Below are 14,029 nucleotides of genomic sequence, written 5' to 3' on the forward strand. Positions count from 1 at the left end.
TGGCCGCCGCGGGACCGCCCCGCGCGGGCCGCCGAGGGCGGGCAGGGCCGCGGGTTCGAGTCCCGCCCCCGGCGGGTGGGACTGGCGGGGAAGGGGGCGGTGAGGCGCGGCGGGGCACGGCCCGCTTGGTGCCCGGCTGCCGCGGCTCCTCTCCGACCCCCTCGCCCACCCGGCACGGCGGGGGCTGCTGCTCGCGGAGATAGCGGTGGCAGGGAGGCGGTGTTACGCGGCAGCTGCCTGCCCTCGTCCTGCCCCCAGGCCGTGCCAAAGCCGTGCCAAAGCTGCCGCGGTACCCGGCCCTCGGCTGACGCGCGGCATCGCCAGCCCGGCGCGGTGCGGCATTCCCCGCGCTCGCTGCCGGGAGATGCTGTCCCGGCAGGCGCTGGGATGCGGCTCACAGTGCCGGCAGCAGTGGAGGAGGGAGACAGGGAAGGAGAGCGGGAACTGTCAGCCGGGATGCGGGATGGGAATGGGTGGAGATGAGGGTGAAACCTCGTGAGGCAGGAATAGGTGATGAAGACCTCGGGAAGAGGAATCCCAGTGTACGGTCTTTCCCTCTCTCTTCAGCCTGAGGTCCCGGCGCGGAGCCGGCCGGTGCCGGCGGCGGGGACTCAGGGCGGGCAGCAGCTCCCAGCCGGTGCGGCGGCGAGCGGAGCGTTCCCGCGGGATGCTCCCCTTCCCTTCCTTTCCCTTCCCTCCCAACAAGCGCTGCCGTGATTTGGCAGCCGCTCGGACTCTGGACCTGCCTCTGCGCCCCGCATTGGCTGTCGCTGCCGGTGCCGCCAGGGCGCTGGAGGACACCGGAGGCAGCGGCTGGCGGCTCTCACCAGGACGATGAAGCTCCTGTGGCTGGGCGTGGATGTCTTCAGGGTTCTGCACCTGGCCGCTGTGTTCTGCCTGACCTGCGTGCTGCTGAAAGCCATCCAGCTGTTCCACCGGCGGCGGGAGCTGCTCCGGGCGCTGGCCGACTTCCCCGGGCACCCGACCCACTGGCTCTTCGGCCACGTCCACGAGGTGGGGGAGAGCCGGGTCTGCGCTGCCGGGAGCGGGGGGGGGCGTGCGGGGAGCAGCTTTCCCGAGGGGCGTGTGGGAATGATGCTGGTGGGACTTGTCCCCTTGGTCCGGGAGATTTGCTGGGTGGGTGAGAGGTGGGCATCCCTTCTCCCAGCCAGACCAATGTGCTTTCCCTGTCTGTGGGGCTTAGCGAGAGCACGGCTCACGCAGAGCTCCGCAGGCTGCTGCAGACTGCGCGGTGGAAAAGGGTGGTGGCCGGCTCGCAAGTAGAGAGCGGTAGAACAGCATAGGCAAGGTCATGCCGGGGTGTGAGCCGGCACCGGGGCTGGAGGGAGCAGAGCCGCGCTGCTCTGTCCCGGGGCAGGCTCCGCTGTCACCTCTCTGCTCCTCTGACAGCCAGGGCAGGGCCGCTGCAGCTCTCCCTGCGGCGCTGAGCGGATGAGATGCTGAGCAGATGCTCGCTGCTCCGGCTAGCCAGAGGCACTTTCTCTCCCCTTGGAGAGAGGCCAGCTTGTGTCGGCCTCGTGGCCAGGTGAACCTGACAACTGATTGTTCTGAGCCGCTTTTCAGTCACAAAACACATCACAGGCATTGCATCCAGCGCAGGGGCCGTGGATCTTCTTACTTCTGCTTTAAGGTCATGAGTAACTAAACCCACGTACATAGGCGAGCCTTGTTCTGGTCACTGGTGTCACGGATGATTATTCCCCGAGGTATGCACTTGCCCACACAGATCACCATGGCTGCCTTGACAAACAGATTTTGACAACTCATCAGCAGCCTCACAGGGTGTATCTGAGCTTGCCTGATGCAAAAGGTTTTTCCATAGAAAAAACAGCCATAAAAGGCTGTTTAAAATCACCTTGCCCTCTACTGGACTCTGGTGATGTCCTGCCGTGGCCACCTCTGTGGCACATTAAATAAGCGACACCCAGAAAAGTGTCTGGGAAATCAGGAGGAGACCTCACAGGGCTTGTCTCTGTGCTGTGGCAGTGCCAGTTTTGCTGTGTTGGACAGGACAAGCAGTCTTTTTGGCAATGTAAGCATGAAGATGGGCCAGTTCAGAGCTTTGTTACACTGCCAGTTAGACTTTAAAACTGCAATTAAATAAAGTATGTTCTTCTGTTTGTTAGTTGTGACTATTTATCCTGGAAGGAAATGTAACCATTTGTGCCAATCACTTGCTGTCATCATGCTTAGGTTGCTCGTGCCTCAACTTTTACCTCAGACAATGTTTGTATGAGAATTCCTTTTTTGAAGATTTAATAATTTGCTGATTAATGCTGCTGAATTCCCCAAAGCCTAACAGTTCATCAAGCCAGCAAAGAAACTGGCAGTGCTCTGGGCACACGCTGAATACAAAGTTTGCACACACCTCAAGGAGGACCTGTGAGCTGTATTCAGGGAGAGCACTGACATTTCCTGTTCTGCTGATTTAACTGATTGTTTCCCAGTTTTGATCCGGGCCACTTTAGAATTTCAAACCTATTTGTCATGCTCTGGGTGGATCTCCTGGGAATATATCACTTTGTTTTAAAGCATTCTCTGGGTATTAGTCTCTGCTTATCCAAATCACTCAGTAGAAATGACATTAAAATATCAGGAAGAGGTTGTGTAGAGCTGTTCAGTCTCACTGCAGCAGCACAATTTCGTTGAAACCCAGACTGCCAGCCCTGACCTGACCAAACTGACTCCCCATGGCCGGGGTTGGTGGGAAGCAGAGGAGAGCAGGGTCACTGCCCTGCTGGCCCAGGGAGGGTGTCAGTCCCTCGGCAGCCCTTTGTCCACTTCTGCCCTTTGTGGGGAGAACCCAGCCCCCTGTGGCTGCACGCAGCACACCCTCATGCTCAGATTTCAGCTCCTGTGTTTTCTCTTTCTCCTGTGTTTTCTTCTTTCTTTGCTATCAGCGTGTAGTCATTAAAAGTGCCCTTAAGCCTCTTCCCAGATGCTTTTAGTGTTGGATCCATTTCAAAACTTGCATTTCAGCATGAGATCAGGCAATTACCTTTCTTTTTTAGACCCATGTGGGGTTTATGCTTTTCTTTTCAAGCCCCCAAGGGAAGTAGAAGTAGAAGTAATGGTCTTTCATGCAAAGCTGGGTAGCTGGAGCTGTGATTAAGACGTGAGAGCTTTCTATTCCTCTGCAGCTCACAGAACTTTACACCCTCTGCTCCAGGAGTGCTTGGTGCAGCAGGTTACTCACCTGGAGGGCAACCACTCCTCTCAAATAAACCCATTCAACCCTCTGCCAGCACAGGGATGGTTCTTGATAGCACAAGCCAAGGGTGCTGCCCCAAAACAAGGTTGGATGCAAAGGCTTCTAGGATTAGGACTTCTGCCAGTGAGACTTGATCAGCATCTCCCAGTTACTTTCCATTATGGTTTTTGTGATTCACAACGGAAGAAGCACAGGCAGCTGTATCAAAGTGACTTCTACATGTTCAGGTATCACTTAGCTAAAGGCACTGTGCCAAGCACTGCTTCTGCTGGCATTTGCTGAAGAAGCAGGTGCTGAGGAGGGCTGCCTGCTTTTGCCCCGAAACTTGATCCCTGAAGTCAGAGAGGTTGATGGTTCTATTTATTAAGTTCAAAATCTTGAACTCGAATAAGTGAAGTTGAGCTTTCTGTAATAACTGGTTGTAGTTCATCATTCTGCTGAATGTGGGAGACACGTGGGATGTGCTGCAGGGACACCCCAGCTTGTGAAGAAGGTGGGGGCTCAGTCTTGGAGCTGAACCTGGACATGCCCCTGGCAGACACCCCATGAATCACGAGTATCCTCTCCAAGACAAGCCACACGTGGCTGATTATTTGATGTGGGTGATTATTTGAGTATGGGCCATGTCCTGGGTTAAGAAACACCAGCCAGAAACACCAAACTAAAAGCTGAGCTGAGCTAACTCAGCACTAAAGCAACTGAGCAAATATTCACTTGATACAGCCAATAGAGTGACTTTGAGGCTGGTTTCTGCACCAGTATGCTGATTTAATTAATCTTCAAGCTTCAAGTCAAAGCAGCAGCAGCTATATCAGACCTAGCTTACCAAAATCTTTCCCCCTGCATATTGGCCCAGAGTAGTTTCTCTTCAAAGAAAAAATAATCTTACATGGTTTTGTCTCTGTGATTTTTTTTTCCTCTGTCTGTGATTGTGGGTCTTTCCACTAGTTCTTTGTCTATTTCCTGTACATAACAACACCAGCTATAAAGCAGTAAAGCAGTGATTACTTTGGAGTGAACCTGCCACTGCTGCTGGTATGAAAGCTGGTGCTCATGCTGTTCCTCAGGTTGCAGCTTCCAAGGATAGGAGATAAATCTTTCTAGGAGCACCTGCTCTTCATTGCCTGTAAAATTAAATTCCCAGAAATCAATGAATTCTTAATGTAATGTTATTAACCAGTGTTCCCTTGTCTGAACGATCCATTGGTGACTTTGGACTAATTCTGTTCAATTTTTCCTGGACACTGGCCTTCTCCACCAAAATGTCTGGAGGAGGCTGTGGTTTCCCACAGCTGCACTGGGGCAGACCCAGCAGTGATGATGTTGGCTGCTGCATTTTCTCCCAGCTGCAGGGTGCTAATTGCTCAGCCATGTGCAAGTGAGAATGTAGTTGCATGCCACAAAATGCAGATGCTGTCTGGGGCAAATCTGTCTTCTATGGGACAGCCGTGGAAAAAGAGCAGATAACACATATGAGCTGATAGGCACCACCACGGTGCCTAAAGATGTTCTCTAGCTTAAGGTCAAGTGATAAGGAAGAATTACTTTATAGGAGCTTTAAAAGTAGCAAACATCTCTGCTTCCCATGCTTTGCAAACACGGAGGAAAAACACCTCATTTATCCTTACCTGGTTTTGTGCTTAGAAAGACATTGAGCCTTTAAGACAGTGTATTAGGAGATTATATATATAATTTTTTTCCCCTCCAAATCTGTATATTCTTTCTCTTTTTTTCTTGTCCTCAACTAGTTTCTCAAGGAGGAAGAGGTGCTGGACAAGGCAGAGGTCTGGGCACAGAAGTACCCACATGCTCACCCTATGTGGTTTGGGAGTTTCTCAGCATTCCTGGTTATCACTGATCCCGACTGTGCCAAGGTTCTGTTGGGCAGAGGAGGTGAGAGATTACGGCTTCAGCTGGGGAGCAGCAGCCCCAGCCTGCAGATTTCCCATGCCTGCCTCAAAATTTTTAGCAAGGCAGGGTTTCACAGAGAGGTTTTCTTGCAGAAATCATCTAAAGGCATGGAGAGACATCACTCCTTCGTGCCATGCCCTGAGTTTTTCAGGCACAGGGCTGCAGGACTGACCTGACTCCAAATCCATTGCTGGAAAATCAGACTTCCTCAAGTGCTCCTTGAAAATTTAACTACTCAGTGCCTGATCCCAGCAAGCAGAAGACACCTGGGAGCTTTTTTTTTAGGTTCAGAGTTCTGGCTCCTACTGCAGAGAAGTATCTTTGTGCATCGAGAAGAAAAGGTGCTAAACAGTGATCTCTGAGAGGGTTAATCATTTATCACACTGCACAGACTTTGGACTACCAATATTCTTGTTTTTTCCAGTGTGAGCATCTGCTTTTATATGTATTTATTGCAGCTGGCAAAGTTGTTTTGTGTTGAAATACTGGGAGTTCTGCAGGGATGCCACTGATTTTGCTTCATACCCAACCAAAAGTGAGAGCCCAGAGGGAGCTTTCAGCTGCAAACCTGGATTCATGCTATTGAAACATTTACCATTTTATTTTCTCTTTATTTTTTTTTACAGATCCCAAGGATAACATCAGCTATAAACACCTTATCCCATGGATTGGTATGTATTCCCAGGGCTTTGCCTGCGAGGAATGATTCTGAAATTAGTAAAAAGCATGCTATAAATAAACAGCATTGTACCTGTTCCTTGATGGAGTTATAGCTGAAAGCTTCATGAAATTATTACATTTACTGAAAAAAAGTGCTAAATAGTTCTATTTATTTTCAGGGAAGGAAAGTTCAGACATAACATATCTACAAATACTTACATGTCCATAGGTAGCAAAGACTGGTGGTGGGGGAATCTTAAATTCATTGGAGGACTGGTGAAAAATATATCCGCTGTTCTGAATTTCTCTTTTCCAGTAGTGTTGGTGTTTCTTCTCAGAGACACCATTGTGCCATTTTGGTGAGCAGGGCTTTGCTCTGGGAGCCCTGGGGCTGGTGGCAGCATTTGGAAATACCCTCTCACAGCAGCTCGGATAGCAGATTTAATCACACTCCGTGCAGGCAGCTGAGAGCAGCCTGCTTGTGCCCAGCAAAACATGCCTTGCCTGTGTTTCCCCAGGGAATGGGTTGCTGATCTTACATGGGCCCAAATGGCACCAGCACAGAAAACTCCTGACCCCAGGGTTTCATTACGACGTCTTGAAGCCGTACGTGGCCCTGATGGCAGAATCTACAAACGTGATGCTGGTAGGACTCATGATGCTCCTCTCTCTGCCCTGCTTTCTTTTCCCCATCCTGTCTGGTTAGGAGGTAAATGCTGGAGCAGGGCTTTCTTTATCTGCTAATTGTAAGGACATGCTGTGTCCTGGTGGTAGATCTTTCTGAATCACCCCAAATCCCTGCCCTTGAGCTGGGAGGGATGAGCATCCCTTGGAAGGGATGAGCAGGTTGAGCCTCCCTGCAAAGACAGTGTCCCTGGTACTGCCTTGGGATCTGTGGCTGAGATTTCAGGATTGATGTTACTGCCATCCCCAAACCGTGCATGATCTCAGTTCCAACAGCAACTTCTTATAAGGTGTTTGTCTAAATAAAGAATTGAGGTAAATAAATGTTCATAATAAATCGCCAAAAATAAAGGTGGGAGCAGAGTTATACTGTGACCTAAGGTTAAAGGGTATTATTTGCTGTCAACATACCCATGACTGGACTGCAAACATGCCTCATAAACAGTGAAAATGCCTTGTTCTTCAATCCACTGGTGCTGTGCAGGATGGAAACCAGTCGGAATTAGAGGAGAAGGTCACCAGGCTTTGTGCAAGTGAAAGAGGAGTCTGGATGCTGGATCTATTCCTTCTCCTTCACCTCCCTCACTCCAACCTCCCTGGCAGCCTCAAATAGGTCCTGGCTGGATTCCTCCTAGTGGCCCAGGGAGCAGCCAAGAGCCGGGGGCTGGAGAGCCGGGAGAGCTTTTGCAAGGCTCAGAAGTGCCTGGGAGTTTGAAATTCCTTGTGCACAGCGCCCGTTGTGTGAGCCCGTGCCACCAGGTGGCAATCGTTGCATGTGCTACGGACGTGCATCTGTCCCCACAAGCCTGGTTTGCTGCTGTGGAGCTCAGATGTCACCGTGCTCCTCCTCCCCTCCCTTTCTCAGCTTTTAAGTCCACTCATTCCTTACAGCCTCGAGGGGACAGAGGATTGATCATCGCTTCATGTCTGCTGGGGAAGAGAGGCAGGATTTATAGTTTCTCTAGGGGTGCCCTATGCAAAGAGTTGAGCAAGAGCTCCTGTATTACTTGCTGGCAAAACACACTGGCACAGAGATCATGTGACAGAAAAAACCTTGCTCCAAAGTTTGTCTCTTGGGCATCAAGCTCAAATGTACTTAAGAACGCACCCAATGAAGCCCAATGCCAGCATATGCTACTCCTGTACAGAAAACCACTTTACATCCTAAGAAAGACTTGGGCAACTCCCCATCACCCAGAAATGCACCTGTCCTGGGCTTCTCCAGGGTGCTCTTGCCTCAGGATAGGGTGTAGCAGGGCTCACCACCACCAGGATGCAAGAAGAGCAGTTGCCTGAGGCAAATCTCAGATTAACCATCCCACTCTTGGCTCCTCTTCTCTGGGATTTTGCTGGCAAATAGAGATCCCCGTCTTTTTTTTCCCATTTCTCTGGGATGTATCTCTATCTGAGCACTCATTTAACCAGGGGGTAACTGCAGATCTTGCAGAGCTGACCTTTGTCTTCCCATTTCTGTCTCTTTTGCGCCCTAGGATAAGTGGGAAAAGCTGACAGCAGATGGGAAGCCAGTGGAGCTCTTTGAGCACATCAGCTTGATGACTCTCGATAGCATCATGAAATGTGCCTTCAGTTGTCACAGCAACTGCCAGACCAACAGGTCAGTGCTGGCTGCCCCAAACCCTGGCAGGAAGTTTGCAGCTCAGAAGGGAAATGGACAAATTGCTTGTCACTGTGCTCCCAATTTTACAAGCTTCCTATTCCCCTTTCTCCAGGAAAAACGCCTACATCCAGGCTGTCTACGACCTCTGCCACATGGTGCACCAGCGCCTCCGCATCTTCCCCTACCACAATGACGTCATTTACTGGCTCAGCCCCCATGGGTTTCAGTTCAGGAAGGCCTGCAGGATCGCTCATGACCACACAGGTATTCCCTGCTGGCATCCTCTCCCAAAACTTTGGACAGAGGCAGACAGGTTTTCTCCTTGCCTGTGCAGTGATGCTGCCCAGAGGCTCAGCGCTGAGATCCAAGCAGGGCGTCAGTTTGAAGTGGTGATCTGATCTAGGCATGAATGAAAGGGGTCTTTCAGCTCCTGGGTCATTAAACTGGACTAATGGAGGAACTGCCCTCTGGAAATGCTCCTGTAAAATTGTCAGAGACTGGTGAGACAAGGAATGGGCACTGCAGGCAACACCAGTGCAAGGAATGATTTTCCATTCCAAGCCAGGTGTGATTTAAATGCATGAGGGGTGTGTAAAGTAGGCTGAGAAGTCCATGGTGAACAAAGAAAAGGATAACAATATCCATGGCATTTGTTGCCATGCTGCAGAAAAAGCCAAAGTGCCTGAGATGCAGAAGCACAGGTCAAAGGCAATGTGGACTGAGCAGTGCTCATCTCCTTGGGTGAGGTTTGCTTTCAAACCACGAGGTTTGAGATGAGTTTTTGAGATGCAAATCTCTGAGTTTTGCATTCAAAGTTTTGCAGCTTGGCATCTCCTGGCCCTGCCGAACCTTTAACCCTTTCTCCCCCAGACAAGGTGATCCACGAGCGAAAGGAATCCCTTAAAGATGAACGGGAATTTGAAAAGATCCAGAAGAAGAGACATTTGGACTTCTTGGACATTCTGCTGTGTGCCAAAGTGAGTGGCAAGGAGTGTATGTGTGGCAGGGCACAGAGTGCAAAAGCAAGTCAGTCTTTGCAGAGTTGCCACAAGCCACCAGAGACCCTCAGGACTGCACAAGCCATTAAAACAAAAATTAGCCCAGTTCTACCCAGTTGAAGAGAGGCCAAGGTGATCCAGTTTTCCACTGTTGAAGTGTTGGCAGTGTATTTTTCGGTATACAGCATGCAGAGGGATTCTGTAGTGCTGGTGGTTTAATATGGGGGGGTAAAGAGACTTAAAAGCGAAGGGAAAGGAGCTCTGAATTCAGTGCAAACAGACAATGATTTTGTTTACATATATCCCACAGGCATCATCACACCCCTTTTGCAATAGCTGAAAGAATATAATGGCTCCTACTGGGATATTTACATATTTTTTATATATGTGTATGTGTTACTGTAATATATATATATAAATTTTATGTATATGGGCCACTGAGAGTGTCTCTGGACTGTTAGGATGAGAATGGAGCTGCACTATCTGATGAGGACCTGCGTGCTGAGGTGGACACATTCATGTTTGAGGGCCACGACACGACAGCCAGCGGCATCTCCTGGCTCTTGTACTGCCTGGCAGTCCACCCTGAGCACCAGCAGCGGTGCAGGGAGGAGATCCAGGGCATCCTGGGGGACCGGGACACAATCCAGTGGTAAGGTTGCAGCAATTCCTCTGCTGGTCACTCTTTTCCTATCGCTGCCATGTCTAAGTGAGCGATGCCTTCAAGGCTCAAAAGCTGGGGGTGCTAAAGGTTGCTGCATGCACAGGGACTTCACAGGATGGAGCAGATCCTTTAGCTAAGTCTGCCACCCTGGAAGGGACATTCTGGATGCCATCCCAAGTCCTGGGCCACCAGCACTGCTCTCTCCTATTTTCTCACCACAGGACATCATGGATGTGCTTTTCACTTTTCCCTGTCACTTTGCACTTGAGCTTGTCCAGTGGTTGTTCAGGTTGTTCAGAAGTGCCCTGGCACCCCCAGCCTCCAGCAGGCTGTGCCTGGGCATTGTGGGTCCCTCTGTTCTCTTGCAGTCTGCTCAGGGGCTGGATGGCTGTGGGTGAAGGGGCCTCCCAGCACAGGCAGTGGGGGGAGCGTGGGGCTCAGCCTGCCTGTCCCAACAGGGAGGACCTGGGCAAGATGACCTACAGCACCATGTGCATCAAGGAGAGCCTGCGCCTTTACCCGCCCGTGCCTGGTGTGTCCCGGCAGCTCAGCAAAGCCATCACCTTCCCCGACGGACGCACTCTGCCGGAAGGTCTGTGAATGCCGTTCCTGGAATGATGTTCCACAGAGCTCTGCTCCCAGGCACCAGCTGCATCCTCGCTGGCACAGATGTTCAGGCAGGGCTGTGCAGATGTTGGCTTGTTTCTTTGTCGGTGAGCCCTTTTCTTCTCCTCCATTGTTTTCCAGGCAGCGTCATTGCAATAAGCATTTACCTCATTCACAGAAACCCTGAAGTATGGAAAGATCCTTTGGTGAGTTTTCTTTTGATCTCCTAATATTTTTTTTTTCCTTTATGATGTGCCTCTTCTCATCTACCCTTCCCCTGTTAGCAGAAAAGTAGAATTCTCTCTCTGCTATGGGGTTCTTCATAAATTAAGGGGTGTCACATTTCTCAAGAAACCAGTCAGTACCGTGTTCTTTAAATAATTGCTTTTTCTTGCTGCATATTCTTCATTTCCAGGTGTTTGACCCTTTGCGTTTTTCCCCAGAGAATGTCTCTGGCAGGCACTCTCATGCCTTTCTGCCTTTTTCTGCTGGAATGAGGTAAAGGGAATTGAACACTGAAGGAGTAATGGGCAGAGACCACCACCTGCAGTCCTGGCCCTGCAGAATTACATAGTTAAATAGTTAAATGAGGATATAAGTGTTTGTGCAACAGAGGGGTTCTGATACCAGCAGGCAAAATGGGAAGGCAGCATTGCCAAGGCCCTTCTGGGGACAGGGAACTGGGTCCCAAAGCTGTGGAACATCCTGTTGGCATCCTGCAGGGAGCCTGCAGCATTCTGATCTCACCAGCTCTCCTCTCCTGGTTGCAGAGACCCCACCCCACCCTCTTGCCCTTTGATTCCCCCCTTTCCCCCTCTTCCCAATCCTTCCCTTTGCCCTGTGCTGACTCCTTCAAGGCCAACACCTTGCAGACCTTCCCAGCTTGGAGACCCACCACCTCATCCCTGCTGGCCTGTCCTTTGGCTTCCCCATCTCCCTCCTTGTCCGTGCTCATTGACCACACATCGCGAGCTCCCGATGTTCCTCCCAATTCCTCCTGCTCAGCCCATGCCCCTGTGGCCCCCTGAGCTGCAGAGGGGGAGGATATGTGCTGGTGTGGGAGTGCTGGGATGGAGCTGTGCAGCTTTGCTGTGCTCAGCAGTGGATGGAGCTGTGTGAGATGGGCTTTGTGGGGTTGCTGTGCCCAGCACTGCAATGGAGCTGTGTGGGATGGGCTGTGTGGGGTTGCTGTGCCCAGCACTGCAATGGAGCTGTGTGGGATGGGCTGTGTGGGGTTGCTGTGCCCAGCACTGGGATGGAGCTGTGCAGGTTTGTTGTGCCCAGCACTGCAATGGAGCTGTGTGGGATGGGCTGTGTGGGGTTGCTGTGCCCAGCACTGGGATGGAGCTGGCTGAGCTGCTCTGTTTCTCCGCAGGAATTGCATCGGGCAGCAGTTTGCCATGAACGAGATGAAGGTGGCGCTGGCTCTGACCCTGATGCGCTTCGAGCTCTCGCCCGACCCTGCCACGCCTCCCCTCAAGATAACTCGGATCATCCTCCGCTCCAAGAATGGGATTCACCTGTATTTAAAGAAAATCCGCTGATGCTGGAAAACATCCTGCCTTCACCAGAGGGAGGGACCAAGCAGATGACGGGACAGTGTGTCTCTGGGGCAGAAGTGCAGGGTAGGATTTGGGGATGAGGATTCCTGATTTCTGTGCTTCATCCACTAGCTGAAAGCCCTTTTCAGGCAAGACTCAGGTGGCTGGGATGCCACTGCACAGACCCGCCTGCTCCAGGGCACTGATGTGAGAGCAGCCAGGCACGGCCACTCTGTCTGTCCCCTTGCACTGCCATAAGGGTGGGCCTGGCCTGGTCTGGGAACATCTGCAGGTCCCACCAGCCTCCTTCTTACCAAATCCTGCCTTCACATTCGTGCCCTGGCCAAATCTGTGGCCATTTCCAGCCCTGCTCCGTCATCGGCACCTTCCTCAGTGCCTAGAGGTCAGCCCTCCTCTCCTGCAGTGGGGACAGCCTGTGACAGACCTCTGTCTCACTTCTCACACTCAGTGGGCCTCTGATTTGTTGAAAGCACTGATTCCAGTTTGGGCTCTGAAATTGTGCTCAAACTGCAAAATATTCTGTAATTTTTGTCTTAATAAACCAATAATTTTTCCTGCAACAGCAGCTGTGTTGTTTATATTGCCGGTGCTTGCCCAACACAAATGCAGTGCAAAACTCCTTTAGAAATGGGCGATGGAGAGGAAGCCCATGAGCAGCAAGAGACCACCCTGGACAGGCCAGGAAACTGCCTGTGGGTCTCCAGCCAACACAGCATCTCCTTCCATGGGCAACTCTTTAACAGGGGTCCAATAATGAATCATCAATCAAAGTTCTCATAGTTAGAAGGTGTGTCTTGGTGGGGGGGGTTCCCTCTTTTTTTAGTATTATTTTCTTAAGCTGATAAAATTATGAGAGTTGGTACACTGGAGGACACTAGTGAGCTGTCCTCTGCCTCTGCAGGAATTGGGATAGAATATCACACATCAAACTGTGAAATCCCAAAAGCTGGGAGAAGGCTGCTGTGCAGTTGGACAGCAGATGACTTCATACAGCCTTCACCTGCAGGGTCTGGTTTGCAGGGATATGCTGGGGCAGCCCAGGAGAAAATCCACTTGCTCCAGCTGCCTGTCCCCTCTTCAGACATGAGGTGCAGCTCTCGAGCTGAAATCAGAATTATGCAATGGAGAGACAGAGTGTGCTTATCAAAATGTCAAAAGCATGAAACTATGAGATACCACAAGCTCTTTGGAGGGCCATGTCAGGATACAAAATTATCTTGATAAATTGAAAAACTGCTGCTGTGAATGGGATGCGAGTCCATGAGCACAAGAGCAGGCACAGGCATGGCACAAAACCAAGAGAAAAGATTACTGACAGGCAGCAATTTCTCCAGCGGATGTTCTGTACACAGAGAGACAGAAAAGGTAATATGAACCAATAATATCCTGCTCTTGCAATCACAGCAAACATCATACTTGGATGCATAAGCACAAATATTTCTCAAAAATTTTTCACTTGCATCTCTTTCAGCAGATGAAATGAGACAGTGTCCTTCAACTCTGTTTGGAGATTTAAGTATAAAAGCAACAGCATCTACTCCAAGCTTACATAATCTAAAGTGCAAAATGAGAAAATTTTTAATCAAAATAACTGAAGTTACCAGAAGTAAATTACATACATCTCTGTATTGGATGCAATTTTCTTATAAAGACAAGATCTGAAAAAAATACCACCTAAAGAGGACTGGATGAATCTTGGCATTCCAATGTGAAAGATTAAAGCTTGAGCATCTAATGAGCAAGAGCATAGGCTGAAATCATGGTGTACCCACTGAAAGAGAGTAGGTTAAAGGAGGATCACACCAGGGGAACTTGACATACCTCACGTAGATAAATGGCAGCTGCTAAATTGCATTTGGGTAGATACAGATTGCACAATGTCAAGCACTCCCTAAGATATCTAAAGCCCTGGTATAGGTTATTTGGAGAATCTGCAGAGGTTTTAAAAGTTGGTGACTGGTTTTACTGAATACTCCAGAAGCCCAGTGGAGGTAATGGATGTGGTAGAAAGCTGGGACAAGTTTGGTTTGGTTTTTGTGGGTGGGTTGAATTGGGGGTACAGGAAAAGCTGCACTGCTGCTATCCCAACAGGAC

At 50.4% G+C, this 14,029-nt stretch overlaps 1 protein-coding gene across 1 annotated transcript; it reads left to right on the forward strand.

The window, feature by feature from the left end:
• Nucleotides 1-172: 172 nt before the first annotated feature.
• Nucleotides 173-12,495, forward strand: LOC128811490 (cytochrome P450 4B1). Its single transcript, XM_053985151.1, has 12 exons — nt 173-1,014; nt 4,981-5,125; nt 5,770-5,814; nt 6,322-6,449; nt 7,978-8,102; nt 8,218-8,369; nt 8,976-9,082; nt 9,565-9,755; nt 10,226-10,359; nt 10,515-10,579; nt 10,789-10,871; nt 11,749-12,495. The coding sequence occupies exons 1-12, from the start codon at nt 835-837 to the stop codon at nt 11,915-11,917; spliced, it is 1,524 nt and encodes a 507-aa protein (XP_053841126.1). The 5' UTR covers nt 173-834; the 3' UTR covers nt 11,918-12,495.
• The last annotated feature ends 1,534 nt before the right edge of the window (nt 12,496-14,029 follow it).

Source organism: Vidua macroura, chromosome 9 (assembly GCF_024509145.1).
Source record: "Vidua macroura isolate BioBank_ID:100142 chromosome 9, ASM2450914v1, whole genome shotgun sequence".
Taxonomy (NCBI): Eukaryota; Metazoa; Chordata; class Aves; order Passeriformes; family Viduidae; genus Vidua; species Vidua macroura.